Genomic DNA, 15,388 nt, shown 5'->3' on the forward strand with positions numbered 1-15,388 from the left:
AATATAAAAAGACTTCACACTTGCATTGCATACTACTTGATGCCAATGATAAACACTGACATTTGAATATAATCAAAGTGGTATGTTTAAATTTGTCTAAATTTAGTAATATTTGTACAATTATTATTATTATTTTGGTATTAGGACAAGAAAAGTAAGATAATTAAAGACAAATGTCGTATTTTTCCATTGTAATTGTTAATTTATTGTCCACACTATGGAAATATGATTGTACAATGATGTAGTAACATATTTTAAATCAATTTTATATTTTAATATATATTAAAATGAGGCAGTCTAGAGATACATTATTGGTAGAAAGTATGGTTTAAGTCCTTTTATTTGTTGTTACCATTTCAATGTTTGCTTCTTACTAGAATTTTTTTTGGTTAGAATGAAAAAAATTTGCACAAAAATAGATGTAAATTTTTTATTTATGATTTCTTAAAAGCAAAAGTAATTGTGTCAAATTATGCAGCAGAATTGTGGAAAGTATTTAGATCTTAATTTATATGTCTTTGAAAAGACTATAGTACTTGATTTTGATGGATTCAATATTTGAAATGATTTTCCAAAAAATATATATTTTTTTGTGAGTAGCTATGTATTTTTCAATTTTTTATCACAAGAAAAATAATTTTTTGTAAAAAAGTGTGTATTTTTGATTTTTTTTGTGAACAAATTTAATATTTAATTTTTGTTTTGTAAAAATATATTTGAAATAAAAAAAAAAATTTTTTTTTTTGGAAATACTTAAGTATTTTATAAATTTTTTTGTTTCAAAAAAAAAATATATATATATATTCTATGAATAGCTGTGGATTTTGGATTTTTTTTGCAAAAAGTTTAATATTTAAAATTTCATTTATGTTTAACTTAATGTTTCATTTTTTTTCTCCAAATCCCCTCCCCTTCCCCCGCCAAAAAAAACAAAGAAAAACATATATAATCCTGTGAACACCACTACAGTTTGACATCCAATAGTTCACTAATTTTCTTAATATGAATGCAAAAATGATTTTTGTTCTTATAAAACTTGGTTGTTTAGTCTCCTAAAATGACCCACATCAACAATGCTGAGGTCACAAGAAAATACTATTTTAAACGTATGATGTGTTGAAGTGTCATACCTTCATACAAAAATGTATTGAATTGATGCTAATGCCTCACAGTGATTTTTAAATTCAATCTAAGTAATTTGTACTAAAAATCCTTATAACATGACTAGAATTTTACAATTAATTAACGTTTTGATAATTTAGGGACAAGACTTGTAGAAAAATTTGATTAAAATATATATTTCTTTCCATTGTTATAGTTAATTGGTTATCCACACCATGGAAATAAGATTGTATGCGTATATATTTTAGTGTTAGATATATAATAAAACTAGGCAATAGAGAAATAGATTTTGATTGAGAATAAAGTTTATGTACTTAAATTTGTTGGTCCCATTTTGACCCCCAATGGTTCACTATTTTCCATTCTATTCATGAAAAAAAAGAAGAAGGTTTTCATTGTACTAAAACATGCTTGGTCAGTATCTCAAAATCGTCAACATCAACAATGCGTGAAAACGCTCTAATTTGAAAAGGATTACAAAAAAACTATGTACACATATTAGCGTATAAAGGTCTATGATGTTTTTATATCCTTTGAGCTAGAACATTCTTTCTTCTATTTCATCTTTAAGAATTTTATCTCTGTCTAGACTTCCCTTCTGCCCCAGTATTTCAAATATATGTACATAGGTACTACAAACTTCTTCTTTTGAACATGTTCTTATATCATCATATATCTATTTGTTGATATCTTATCTAAGTTATATCAACTTACTTTTTTTTTTACCTTTGCGTAGTGTTGAGAATATTAAAGATATTGATGGTAGACGCATCTTTAGTTAGAGCATCTCAAAGTTTTACGATCTTTAACTTGATTCACTGAGTCTAGAACTAGTTTTCGAGGGGCCCATGCCCTGTTCTTGATTAGTAGGGAAATACGTTTCCTAGAGAAGGGGATAAGAGGGGAACAGTATTGATGGTAATTAAGACCATTCTTAACATGAATGGGATGTTGTTAAATTATTTTGGAGAAATAACCTTCAACATTTAAAAACTTTAGTGCCGGAAATTTATTTTAACATATATATCATTATTGGCTCTAGGGCTCCTACTTCCGCCCTTTAAACCTCTAGTATTTCACTTCTCGAGCCATCTACTCACTAGAATTTTATCCCCGATTCAAATATATAGCAACCGTAAAACCGAAAATTTAATCTTTAAACCACCTAATTAGTAATGCCACTTTATGATTTGATTTGAGTATTTCTGATGTATTTGACTTTTGTAAGACAGCATCACTAATCACTGCAGTTTGTTTAAACCTTATTATTATTTCATCTGGGATCGGGAAAACCTCCAATCCAATTCATGCATTTAAAAAAATTACACCAAATCAAATTATAACCATGAAACTATTATTTTTCTCTAGGGTTTCCCATACCTATTGATCGGAGATACTGCGCAGGGAATTTGTAAATATATACACTAATAAGAGATTAAATAAAACTCAAAAAAAGGATTAACTTTTTTTAACAAAGAAAAAATGGACATAAATTTGTACGAAATGCCGACGAATGCTTTTCTAGAATAGGACATTCTAAGGTGATAATTTATGAATTATTTGATGAAGGAAGCTTTTGATGTCGACGATAACATTGTTTATTCTTAGGACCCATAATTAGAGTTGTGAGTTATGTTTTTTTGAGAGCAACGTTGAGGATTTGTTGGTGGTTTACAAGTGCAAGTCCTTGAGGGACTCTGAGTAGAGTTGAGGATCAATACAAACTGACTCACATAATCGAATGAAACGTCTTGCCAACGAAGCTCCTCTCCTTCCAAACATTGGTCAAATTGTCACTTTCATTTTTTATTTATATACAGTAAATGCTTACGATTTACAACCCTACTCATTAAGCTGCGTTATTTGTACAGGGTAGGGCACCAAAAGGGGGACTGTTAGTTAATCTTTATTTTCTCATTACTATGAAAAGATTTAGTGATTATTTTTTGAATTTCCGTTTCCACTGTCCTTTTTACAAAAACAAACTATACTAATTATTTTAGTCATTTCATAATCCTGAGCGAGCAACAAACAAAAAAAGGCAACAAAAGACTCACGTGATAAAAAATGCTTATAATTTACAACCCTAAATAATAGGTGTAGTAAATTGGTGTATTTTTCTAGTAAGTGTCTTTAGTCATTTGTATCTTACATTTTATAAGTGTAATCGGTTTACGCTGGATGGCGTTAGAAAGATAAGATCTTGTATTAAAAAATCTTGTAAACAGTTTTGTGATTGCTTGAGTGTGCCTCAAATATGGGGACACCAGTAATATATAATGTGCTCCCCCTTTTCTTTTCTTTTTTCATGTGACGCACTGAGCTTTAGCTACACACACTCGTTGTTAAAATTGAGTCCTCTGCAGACAAACCTTGCTTCATTAATATGAATTATTATCAGGTGTATTATATATATTTTTCCATTACCTGGATTAAAATTAATTTCTACTTTATATCTATGTAGTTGTAAAACTAGAGATTGTTTTTCTAATGTTTTTTGACCCCTCTTGCGGTTAAATTCTCTGTCATGTCTTGACCTACTTATGCTTTTTGTTGCTCTTGTTGAAATGTCTTCTTCTTCTTCCCGTTTTATTTTACTTTACATTTATCATTCTTCCAACTTCCTTTTTATTACATAATAGAATACAGACTACAAACTACTTTATATTCAAAAAAATGCCATTTATGTATTGTGTATTTTGTACATAATATATGTATATTAGAATGTCTCGTTTTTGAGCTATTATTTGTATCCGACGGTCCAATTACCTTTTCGGCTGGGAACAATAAAAAACTGTCTTTGACAAAGTTTGAGGGCGGTCAGGCCATTTTCGGGATTGTATAGGTCATTTTAGTTTGGAAAAATATCTGCTTTTGTGTCCAAATTGGGCATTTTTTGGCCTCTTGTAATCTTGTTCCAAATATGATGCTATGAGCAGTGCTGTGTCGGTTTAGTCCAGTCTTACAATCAGTCTTTTATACCGTTGGTCCTTATCACTAGTGATAAAAATCGTGTGTAGAATGGGCATGTCAAACAAAAAGAAACTGAAAATAAAGTATTTTAACCCAGAGAATTTGAAGAATGTTTTGGAGGAGATCAGCTACAATCAGCCGTGACAAGAGAGGAGGGGTGCAAAGAACTAAAGGAGGGTATTGACAAGAATGACTCCGATGTCGATCTTTAATTCTACTCCTGGTCAAACAAAGACTCACTATTATAGCTCCTCAACTAATCCTTAGGTTTACTCTCCGTCTTTTATGAGTACGCCCATATGTTCAATCAGGTTTTGACTATAATTGATTGTAGTAGAAAAGGAAGTTCACTCCTCAAGAATGAAAGGATAATGACAACACCTAAAGAAAAGAAAATTCATTAGCGGTGAGCAAAAAAATACGTCTGATTTTTATCACATTTCATTGATGAAAATTAGTTACGATTATAAAGGAATTATGCATTTACTACCTGTTCGACCATTTTGTATTCCATATCCGATATCACCTAAAACAGACTTAAAAAGAGGAGGGGGCTTCGGAAACTTTTTCCAGGTTTAAGAAGTATTATAATATTTAAAAATATGAAGCCAAAAAAAGAACACTCTAATGTATATGTAGATAGTTTTTTCTTTAAGAATAAAAACAAAACAAAAAGGAAAGCTTCATTTTATATGAACTCCTCCTTGACAACTCCACGATGCCTTCTTGCAACAAAAACTAATGGTTTAGTTTCTTCCATTTATTTTCTTTGTATTTGTACTTAAATTACAATGTGCGTAAGTAAATCATACCGTTTTTGATAGTCAGATTTAAATCAACTTCATTAAGAACCACATCATGCACATAGCATCAAGAGTATATGTTTGATTATAATGATAGCTTATTATGTCAACAGTTGTTTCTCATGTATCTTCTCTTTCTGTGACCACAATGGTCTCCAGTCTGGGCATGAAGGTCTTACACACCTTCATGACGTAGTCATTGTACATGTCAGCCCACGATTTCCCAACAAAGGCCTTCAGGTAATCAACATTGCGGTGAGATACTTTGCAGGCATTGTTCTCCACAATGCCCCATGTTCTATAGTCCAGTGGCAAGCAACCCTATTATGAGGGGGCTACAATTTTTGATGCCAGAAATCGGTTAGTGTTCCTTGCACCAAGCTTGAGGTGGTGATTCTTGTTGTGAAGAGTAATACCCTTAGAGGTAGTTGGTATCTAACCAGAAATTCATCCCCTCCTTATACTCCTTGGCTTCAATTCCAATGTTTAAGAAATCTTCAGTGACAATCCCTGTCTTCTTGTCACTGTTAATGAGCCTCCTGCCTCACGGACGACCTCAATAGAACAATTCACAATGTCCGCAATCTCATTTATAGCCTAATGGGTACGGAGATGATCTGTAATTTGTTTGTTTTTTCCCTGCACTGTTGTTTAATTAAGTATTGCAACCAATAATACAGCGTATGAAAGCTGATATATTTTTGAACAGTTTCTTTTAAATAACCCAACCTCCATTGCAAATAATAATGGGTTAATAGAGCTCTAATTTGCGTACTACGATTTGCTTATGTACACTGTAGATGCTTACCCTTTTGATTTTAAGCTTTTTCACTAAAACCCTAGAATCTCTCTAAAAAAGAAATAAGATAAAAGAAAGGAAAGGGAGATAGGCCTTCTTTTCTCCAATTTTCTTGCTTCAAATAGGTTGTGAAAATTGATTAGTATAAGGAGAAAGAATTATAACAATAAGTCTGCTACTACCTTCTTATTTTCTATCACTTTTTTAATATCAAAACCTTGAATCCGTCATCCTACCATATCTGATGATTGAATTAATATATATAAATACCTATTAGAGTGTCCCTATTAGGTATTGGACCAAGGACATTTCAAGGCACATAAGTCAAGCACGTGTATCTTATTGAAATTTTAAGTACATTAAGCATTTAATAAAGAATTAATTATCCCATAACCTTTGGAATAGAGAGATGTTAGAACTGGTTCTAGGAAGATTGCCCGCAATTATACTCTTTATGTACTGATCGATCTGTCTCTTCTAAGGATAATTAGTTTTCCCATCTGCAGAAAAAACGTAGAATATAGATAGGGGCCGTGGGAGTTGCCATTGTAAAGAAATATGGGAAAATAAAGATATATCCTTTATGGTTCTTGAAGCGGCAGGGGTTCACCTGGAGCAAAGGGGATTGTATAGGAAGTTCCTAGAAGTGTTTTTAACCTCTATCGAAGTCACTGGATTATTTAATACATTTTTGTGTGTCTGGGGTCAAATTTGGGAAATCTGAAAGGTTGTTTTATTTGCAGCCATGCGCCAATAGGCGGCAATATCTGAAGGGGTGTCTACGGGAGGGATGTTGGAGGGGCTGTAGCACTACCCACCAAAAAAATCAAGTAATTTTTTTTTCCCTACAAAAAAATATCGTCGGGATGAAAAATTTTGCGCAAAGATAGGGTCCCAAAATATTTTTTAAGGAATTTTTTTCTAAAAAAATTAAAGGTCCCCCATACTCCCCCCATTCCACCAAATAATGCAGCAGTGTAAAATCCTTAATTTTTGAAATTTGGTATCGTATCCGTAGATAGTTTTCTCATCTGCAGAAACACCGTTTAACAACATATATAGAGGCCGTCGGAACTGCCATTTATTAACGTAAAAAAAAAAAAGATTGCCTTGAGGTCCCCAGGTTTATACTGCACAACCTCTTGCTCTAGCGGTTATCTGAAGATGGGCGGCTATATAAGTAACCGGTAAATTTACTGTTAACACTTTTGCCTACAGTAATTTTGCTGCATGCATTTTTGCCTCCAGCTATTTCGCTTCATAGAGATTTTGCCGCATGAAATATTCACCACCTTTTTACTATTTATATATCTGGTTCGAACTTTACTTTTAGTCTTTACTGTTGTGACTTAGCTATATGTAGTTCTAAAGAAGAATAAAAATCGAAAATAGTGAGGCAATAATGAAGGAGAAGGGGTTATAAGGGAAAAGGAGTCGCTGATCCTGGATCATGTATCCATTTTGAAAGGATTCATTGACTAGTGGCACCTTACTTTGATGCTAGAAGGAATGTATAAAAAACTCTTTGCATAGAATGAAAGGAATGTTGCTATAAAAACAATTAAAGCGACGAATTTGTCATACGAAAATGTTCGCGGCAAAATTACCTAGACCTGACAATATAAACATATCCTGGGTCAAACCAAACTGTAGATTAATCACTATAAATATAGTAGAATTACAAATGACTGATTTTTGTGGGTCACCTTAATATATGTATAGTATGAATAATATTAATGTATTAAAAAAGTATTAATGAGCTTATGATATGTTTAATAAATTGTATTATTATGCTTCATTCCAGGATGCAGGCCTCAAGATGGTGTTCCGGACATGACGGTCATTTCGAATATCGATGAACATGGGATCAATGAGAATCTTCAAGTTAGATATGAAAACGACAATATTTACGTAGGACACTTTTTTTTATTAATATTCTCTCTTTTACTTTGATTTCTCTTTTATATCTAACATTTGCTCTTGGGCTGAAACATAGAGTTCCCTACAAACATTTCCATTCTTCACGCTAGAATATAGTGTTTACTGTGTAGGTTATTATAATTAGGGATGTGAATATTGGCTACATTGTGGTGAATGTAAAACCACATCTGAGGAAATTTCATAAAAAAAAAAATGATAACTTTGAGAAACGACAAATCTGTTGACAGAGATCACTGTTTATAAACTATATTTAGTAATAAAAATCGTTTGTATTTTGGGCATGTAAAAAAACAAATAATGAAAACCTCTTTTTCTACAACATATAAGCTATCATTGATTTATTCACAACTGGATTGAACATTTGTGTGAGTTCAAGAAAGACGGAGATTAACTATATGGATTTATCATTGTAAGTAGTTGTTGGACTTACAGTAGAATTAAGGATCAACATCTGAGTAATTCTTGCCAATGTCCTTTTTTATTTCTTCTTCCACCTAATCAGAGCTGATTGTAGCTGATCTAATGAAACGTCACGACAGCTAAGGCGCTCCCCTTCCAAACTGTCAATGTTACCAGGTTCATTTTCGCTTGTTCTTTTAACTTACCCAAAATGCTACCAATTAGCATTTTATATGAGTATTCTTTATTATTATTACTCAATTTTTTCAAATTTATAGGGATTTTCAAGTGAGACTGCTTTTTAGGAGGAGATTTTTACTCGGATCTTTGACTTAAATTTTCCAATCTTTAAATGCTCATATCTCCATTGTCAATAAATATGTTGGCTTGCAATTTTGCACTGAGTCTATTCTTGTTAGTAAAAACCATTGGTTTATAAATGCACCATATATGTATGATAGGTTTACGTCCATGCTGACAGTAAATTCTTTAATGATTGGTACTTTTTGTATAAATGGTGTTTTATTGCCTATATTTTGTCAAATGAATTTTTTTGAATTAATATAATACGTACAGTGTGCAACAACCTCTATTAAACAGACAAGGGAGCAAAGCTTAATGAGAGTATCCTTTGGGTGACTCCAGAATTCCTCCCGGATCCTGAACATCAGCTCGGATTTTGTTTTATAGGAGGATTTGTATATGTCTCACTCAACTGCGCCCTACATAAAGAATTCCACGAGGGCGAGGTTTGGTGAGCTTGGAGGCCAAACATGTTTTCCCACAAAGTCAAAAAAAATCTGACAACCAAGTTAAATTTTTCTTTGCAGTGTGGCTTGGAGCAGAGTCATAATCACCTCTTGACTCTTCACATAAAGGCCCTTTTCAGTTTTAAGAAGTTTGCATTCTCAACATTCTTTCAACCGCCTTGGATCGCGAAAAGGACACTGTATTTCCCACGATTGTGAAATAAATACTTCGTTGTTCGATACCGGGGTTTTTTAACCGACGCCAAACACTTCTGGCTTGCCGCCAAAACAACAGACAATCATCCTACCTACGAATATGCACCTGTTATTGGTGTTCAAAGTTCATTGTTAAACTACGGCTACAAGCTGCAAATGTCTTGAGTTGTGTTCTCAATTGTTGCTTAAGTCCTAATGACTTTAAAGCAAGTATGTAATTATGCAGGCCATTGAATTCAATGATTCGGTTTTTACAAAGAAAATAACTTTATTATCAAAACCACAATGATATGTCTGTAGGTTTTTAATATATTGGTATGTGGTTTTATGTTTATTACCATTCTTTGTACGTCTTACACTTTTTCTTATAACGGGTGGTTCATTGAAATATCAACACATAATAATTCAATAATTAATTAAGTTTGAGTAATTGAAATTAATTCATATTTCGATATATTGAGGCAAAAACAATTAGTTTAAAAAAAAAAAAAAAAAAAAAACCTGAGTTCTCTTGCGTAAGTTGAGAAATCTAGCTTTCTGGACGAATGGAGTAGCCAAAGAAGAAATTAAACCTTACAACAAGACGGTACACCGGTCCATAAGGCCAAAAAAGTGCAGGGTATCTTGTCCACAAAATGTCCTCACTTTTGAAGCCTGCAAACAGCCCTTTCCTAAGGCCATCCTATTTTTATCTCTGGGGGAGGGTCGAGCATGAAGTCTGTGCCAAGTATCATTCATCTATGGAGACCCTGAAAAAGCCCATTACCAATATAATGACAAAGCTGGACCCGCACGAGATCTCCTTGGGCCTGTCAATGCTTCCAACGCCGTGTGGCAGAGGTTATACAGAAAGGCGGCTCTCATTATAGATAATGGAATGTGATTAAATGTAGCTTTCAAATAAAAAAGTAGTTATACCTCATTTAGTTTGTTCGTTAAAAGCCTTTCAAGCTTTTCCCAATTTATTTGGACCACCCTGTATAGTGTGGGGGAACCAAATTGGAAAAATTTGCATGCTTCTCGATTTTGTTTACAAGTGTGTATTTTGTTACAGACTTCCTGTTACAGTCTCCTCCACCCTCCTTAAGATTCTTGATAGTAGCCACAAGTTTCCTGGATCAACCGGAATTATATTGAAGTATCTCCAGTTGCGAGTTGTGCGTCGAGAAAATCTGACACGTGCTGTCTCTTGGACTCCATCTTAAACTACTTAACAGACTGATACCATGAGTTAATGCGTGTAAATATAAACTACAAGGATACAAGTAATCAAAGGGATGTTTCTGTTTTCCTTTCCATACTATATACTGTTATTCCTGGCTATATTATTCCTAGATATCCCAAGTGGGATTTTTGTAAGCTTAATGAAAGCTTCAAAACATTGTTCATTTTCCGTTTTTTTACTTGGAATTTCTTCTTTTGAAATCGGTTGTGTGTTAAGTGTTGGGGTGTCTTTTGATTGGATTTTATAATCATGAAATCAAAAGACACTCTCAGCCTATTTGTTGTGTTGTTAGCAATACATACCATATATAATTTGACTGTGCCTAATTTGAGAGTCTCATAAATTATCATTACTTTATATATATATATATACGGTTTTAAATGTCTTCGTGTATTAAGTTTCTTTTTATTAAAAACATGGAAATAGATAAGAATCAAGTGAATCTTCAAGAACCACATGCTTCATTTAAGAATCATCGTATTTTTTCAACCTATTTCCTGGTTTACTTACTCCAATGATTATTTTTGATTGTGTTCACAAGTCTTGAATTCACGTATTAAATTATGCATTTCTATCAGTATATTATGTGGAATTTAAGTCAACAACATTATCGGATATATGCACATAATTGTTGTATAATCCAAGCATATAGGTATGACGCATTGATAATATCAGAAACCAGTACATTTTTACTTAATTCTAAAATCATAGGCTTTATATCTAATTATATTTCAACTTGAACATAGTGTTGTGTAGGTCCTCAAAAAAGGTAAAATCGATCCCTTGTGACGTCATTTAGAGTATTTGTTCCTTTGTGTAATTATTCATTTATTTAATAGAATAAATTATATAACTAAAAATGAAAATAAAATATATTTGTAATATTTTGCATTAAAATGAAAACAGGGATATTTTTTTGCAGAATTAAAATGCTTTTAATGCAATCATCATATATCTTATTTGGTTGTTGAATAAACCATCGACGATTTTTAGTAGACATTGAAGGAACGACAGTTGTAAGGACCGTTTGGACCGATTTTAAGACTCCATTCGACAGATTAAAGGAGGACCGACACAATAATTCTTGACAGTGTCTGAAGATCACTAATTTATAACTAGTTTTTTGTTTTCTGTAAAAATTTGGTTTTTTGAAGGTTTTACAAGTATTTGGTTTCGGTCTGGTAATTTTAGATTGGTCTAAAATTGTTATATTTTTGACTGCTTTGGTCCAAACTCAGTAAAATTGGTTGTAAAATTTTTATACAATGAAAAAATAATAAAAAAAACCAGTTGAATTTCGTTCCACGTCTTCAAATCGCTGTTAGGATCGAAATAACGCTTCAAAATTGATCTAGAAAAGAGTAAAAAAATCAATCTTTAGACTGATTTGAAACACTCGTTCGATTCTTTTCCATGGATTTATCCCAACTTTGAAGCAAAGAAATCACATCAACGTTCCTTCGAAAAAAGACCCTAAATCAGTTACCAATTCTTTGTAACTATAGAATTATATAATAAAATAATTTTTGGGGATTGTTCACAACTTAAAATGAGCTAATTCAACCAATCAACGTTCAATAAACTGTATAGGGGAAAAAAAGTAAAAACTTCGACAATTTTTGTTTTTAGTGAGGTAAAAAGAAAGAAAAAATATATCAAAAAAATTGAAAATAAATCAATATTACAAAAAAATTAGACCATTTAGCAGCAAATACTCTTTTGTAAATAAAAGACCCTCAAATGAACATATTTGATAATGAAGAAAAAAATAATATATATTTGAAAAAAGTGAGGCGTTATTTCTTTCCAAACCCAACCATTTAAAAATATGATTTTTTGACCTTTTGAATTGTATTTTTTGCGAATGGGATAATCCCACATTAAGTATTTGAAATCAACAATATATATTTGCAGAAAATAATTTTACGTTCATGTTGATTACTAATTTTTCTCAACCTTATAAGTCAGCTCAAACCTAAACAAGAGTAAATATACTTAATAACTAAGATTTGATACGAGAAAAAAAACTTATAACAAATTCGTGATCGACGCATAGTATAGGGCATTAATATTATATATGGAACTAGAAATATTTTTGTTGTTGACATGTGGAATTGATTTGTAAATTATTGTTCCTTAAAATCTTTCAGAGTCTTTTTTGGCATTGAAGCGTGTCCTTCATATGTACATAAATACATGCATAGTTGTGTTGTTGTTTTTTTGAAGAAAATAGACCCATAATTTAGATGCTTGCAAAAACCTTCAGTTTTTTTTAAACATATGTTATTTATGACAAAGTATGATGATAACTTTTTTATTTTTATGGTGGTATTTTTACATAATTCCTTATAACTTAAAAAGTACGAGTCAAACAAAACATTTTCTCTTGTTTCAATTAGAAATATGACGGATCTTCGATCCGGATTCAAATTACACGAGTATGCTATAAGTAAACTTGTATTATCTGAAAGGATCAGAGACCTGAATCGTCTTCAGGTACTCGATCTTAAAAAAGATCTTATATTAAAAAACTTATAGTATTGCTTTATAAAGATAAGTCAGATCTTGGATCCGGATCCGAAGTACTCGAATACGTTATATAATCTTCAGACTAAGTTTGATCGGAACCCGTAACTTTTGTCATAATCTTAGTGACTACAAACAAACGGAGTAACCTCCACATTTGGAATCTTGGACGTTCGTAAATTTACGGCGCAGTTACAGATCTTGGCAGTATGTATTTCCTTTTATGAACCGTGTAAAGACTGTGGGGAAATATATAACTGGATCATCCACGGATTCGCTAAGTGTCTCCGTCTGGAAATACTTAGACTATGTGTATCTCTAAATATGAAGGGTAATTAAATACAAAGTCAAGTTATCTATCGGCCATTATTCCTCTTGGATTATCTGTGAGAAGGAATTTGCCTCCTAAAACCAAGGCATATACTGCCAAAAAAACTCAATTTGAGAGAGCGGATCAGAGTACAAACTTAAGAGGAATTTCAATATATGTCACAACCAGATACTTTTTATTATCACTTTTAACATTTTCTTAGTATTTGTGTTCATTTTTGCAATATTTTTGATAATCTTTTTCATTTTTGCTTCCAACATTATTAAGTGAACACGTAAAACTTTAATCTAATTTTTGAAATTGAGACCTAACAAAAAAGAACGGAAGAATTGGTTGGTCTATCTCCAGAGGTCTAATTTTAAACTAAAATGTTTATATATATTGTTCTAATCCTCCAGGTATTTTATTTAATTATTAATTGTAGTAAAATGTAATAGTTAATAATAATAAAAAAAACTGAGGGAAAAATATAACCTCCGTTAAACTTCATTGTGGAGGCAATAGTTATAACATTGGGCTATCCATTATTTCGGCATCAGTAATCAGTAAAAATGTAGTGTTTTTAGATCCCATTTTATTGAGATCCAAACTTTGCGTAAAATGTTCATAAAATTCAAGAAATGTATAGTCTAATTTTGGTTTCGGATCTGGGTCCGTCCTATTTTTAGTTTCAATTCCTCACCTCTTTATTTTTTTTATTATTGCTATCTGATTAAAAAAATATATTTTTAAACCATTTAATAACCAGTTAGAGAATATGTACTTTGTGTATTTAACTACAAATAATCATCCACAATTTTCTATTTGATGGAGTGGATGCCAATGAATGTACATAGATTACATGTAGTCATGACATTCCTGCCTTTGTGAACGCTTGTTATCACATTAAAATTGAGAAGATATATACGTAATATATATTTATCTACTTAAGGAAGAGGTTATTTCGAAATAGATTGAAATCAGGGAATGGGGAAGTGTTGGGAGATGGATATAAGAAATTTTTTATTTCTTAGTATCTTTTTTTTATTATTATTTGAAGTTCACAACACTTAAAACCTAAAATACAAACAGTAAAATAATAAAATAAAGGAACCTAAAAAACATAAAATGTAAAGTAAAATTTTTATCTTACAATATTTTTATTTTATAAAAATATTGTAAGATAAAAATTGTAGGTTAAATCATCAAGTGTTAGATCTATGACCTTACTATTGCTAGAATTTTCAATTTGATGTATCGTACCGACTGCTAGGCAAGAAATAAAGATTTTGACTAAACACGCAACTACTCATACACTATGACGTCAGTATTAAAAAGCATGGTGGAAGTTTAACATCCAGTGGGTGACGCGTTGTGGTATAACCTTGTATTTCTATTAACCTTCCATAATGACCATGGTATTTGAATGGATCAAAATGAAATGATAGTTTTAATGTATAGTTGGTAGTTAGACCTACCATTGTTGTAATTAGATAATGCATTTGAAAACGCAAAAATTGCAACTTGTACAATTTTCTTATACAAATTGCAACTTGTACACAATTTATATCTATGGAGAGAGAGAGAGCTGTTTTGGTGTTGAAGTTGTATGACTACTCTTTTACAAACTTTGTTGAGCAAAGAAACATGCTCTTTGGAATTGAGAGTTTTAATAAGGCCAGCGTGTGGTCTACATTCCTTTAATACATCTATGTATTTTATTATCCTTCCTTCAAAAAATAAAAATGGTTGAGCACGTTCCACAGGGAAAATTTTATGTTATTTTTCTTCTACTACTAAATAACCGCTTATTACTATAATTTAAATCCTCACTTCTAATAACCTCCCTCATTCATATTTCATTAACCTCTTTCCTTATCTTTTTGTAGAATAAATATTTCCAGTAATTTGAACGAATTCCAGTGCTTTAGATTAATGTTTTTCATAACTGTCCTAATTTACTTGAGAGTAGTCTTCTGTAGATCCTTATACCAGACTGAAGATTACAGTCCCGTCCAGTTTAGTTCTGTATAACAGTTCTAAAACTTATAAAGTTCGGTCCTTCATGACTTCAATCAATATTTCTTCTTCTTTTTTAAATCAGTTTTAGTACTGACGGTCCTAAGGAATGATAGAATCTGTCTTCAGACTGTACTGGAACGAATAAATAAGGACTTACTGTTTTAACTAGTTCTAGTTATGCCAGTCCGAAGGACCGATGGTCTTAAGGACCATTCCTAAGGACTGATAGGACCGGTCCTAACACTGGACAGGACAGAGTAAATAAGGACTGATCCAATACTACTTCAGAGGGAGTTATAATCC

General features: G+C 31.8%; 1 protein-coding gene across 1 annotated transcript in view; it reads left to right on the forward strand.

Annotated features, from left to right (window-relative positions):
* Positions 1-15,388, forward strand: part of Myo81F (Myosin 81F) — a 102,869-nt gene that overhangs the window by 5,694 nt on the left and 81,787 nt on the right. Inside the window, 1 exon segment of the mRNA XM_040727964.2 lies at positions 7,502-7,608. Within this exon segment, the coding sequence (XP_040583898.1) occupies positions 7,502-7,608 (107 nt within the window).

This window comes from Lepeophtheirus salmonis, chromosome 2 (genome assembly GCF_016086655.4).
Source record: "Lepeophtheirus salmonis chromosome 2, UVic_Lsal_1.4, whole genome shotgun sequence".
Classification (NCBI taxonomy): Eukaryota; Metazoa; Arthropoda; class Copepoda; order Siphonostomatoida; family Caligidae; genus Lepeophtheirus; species Lepeophtheirus salmonis.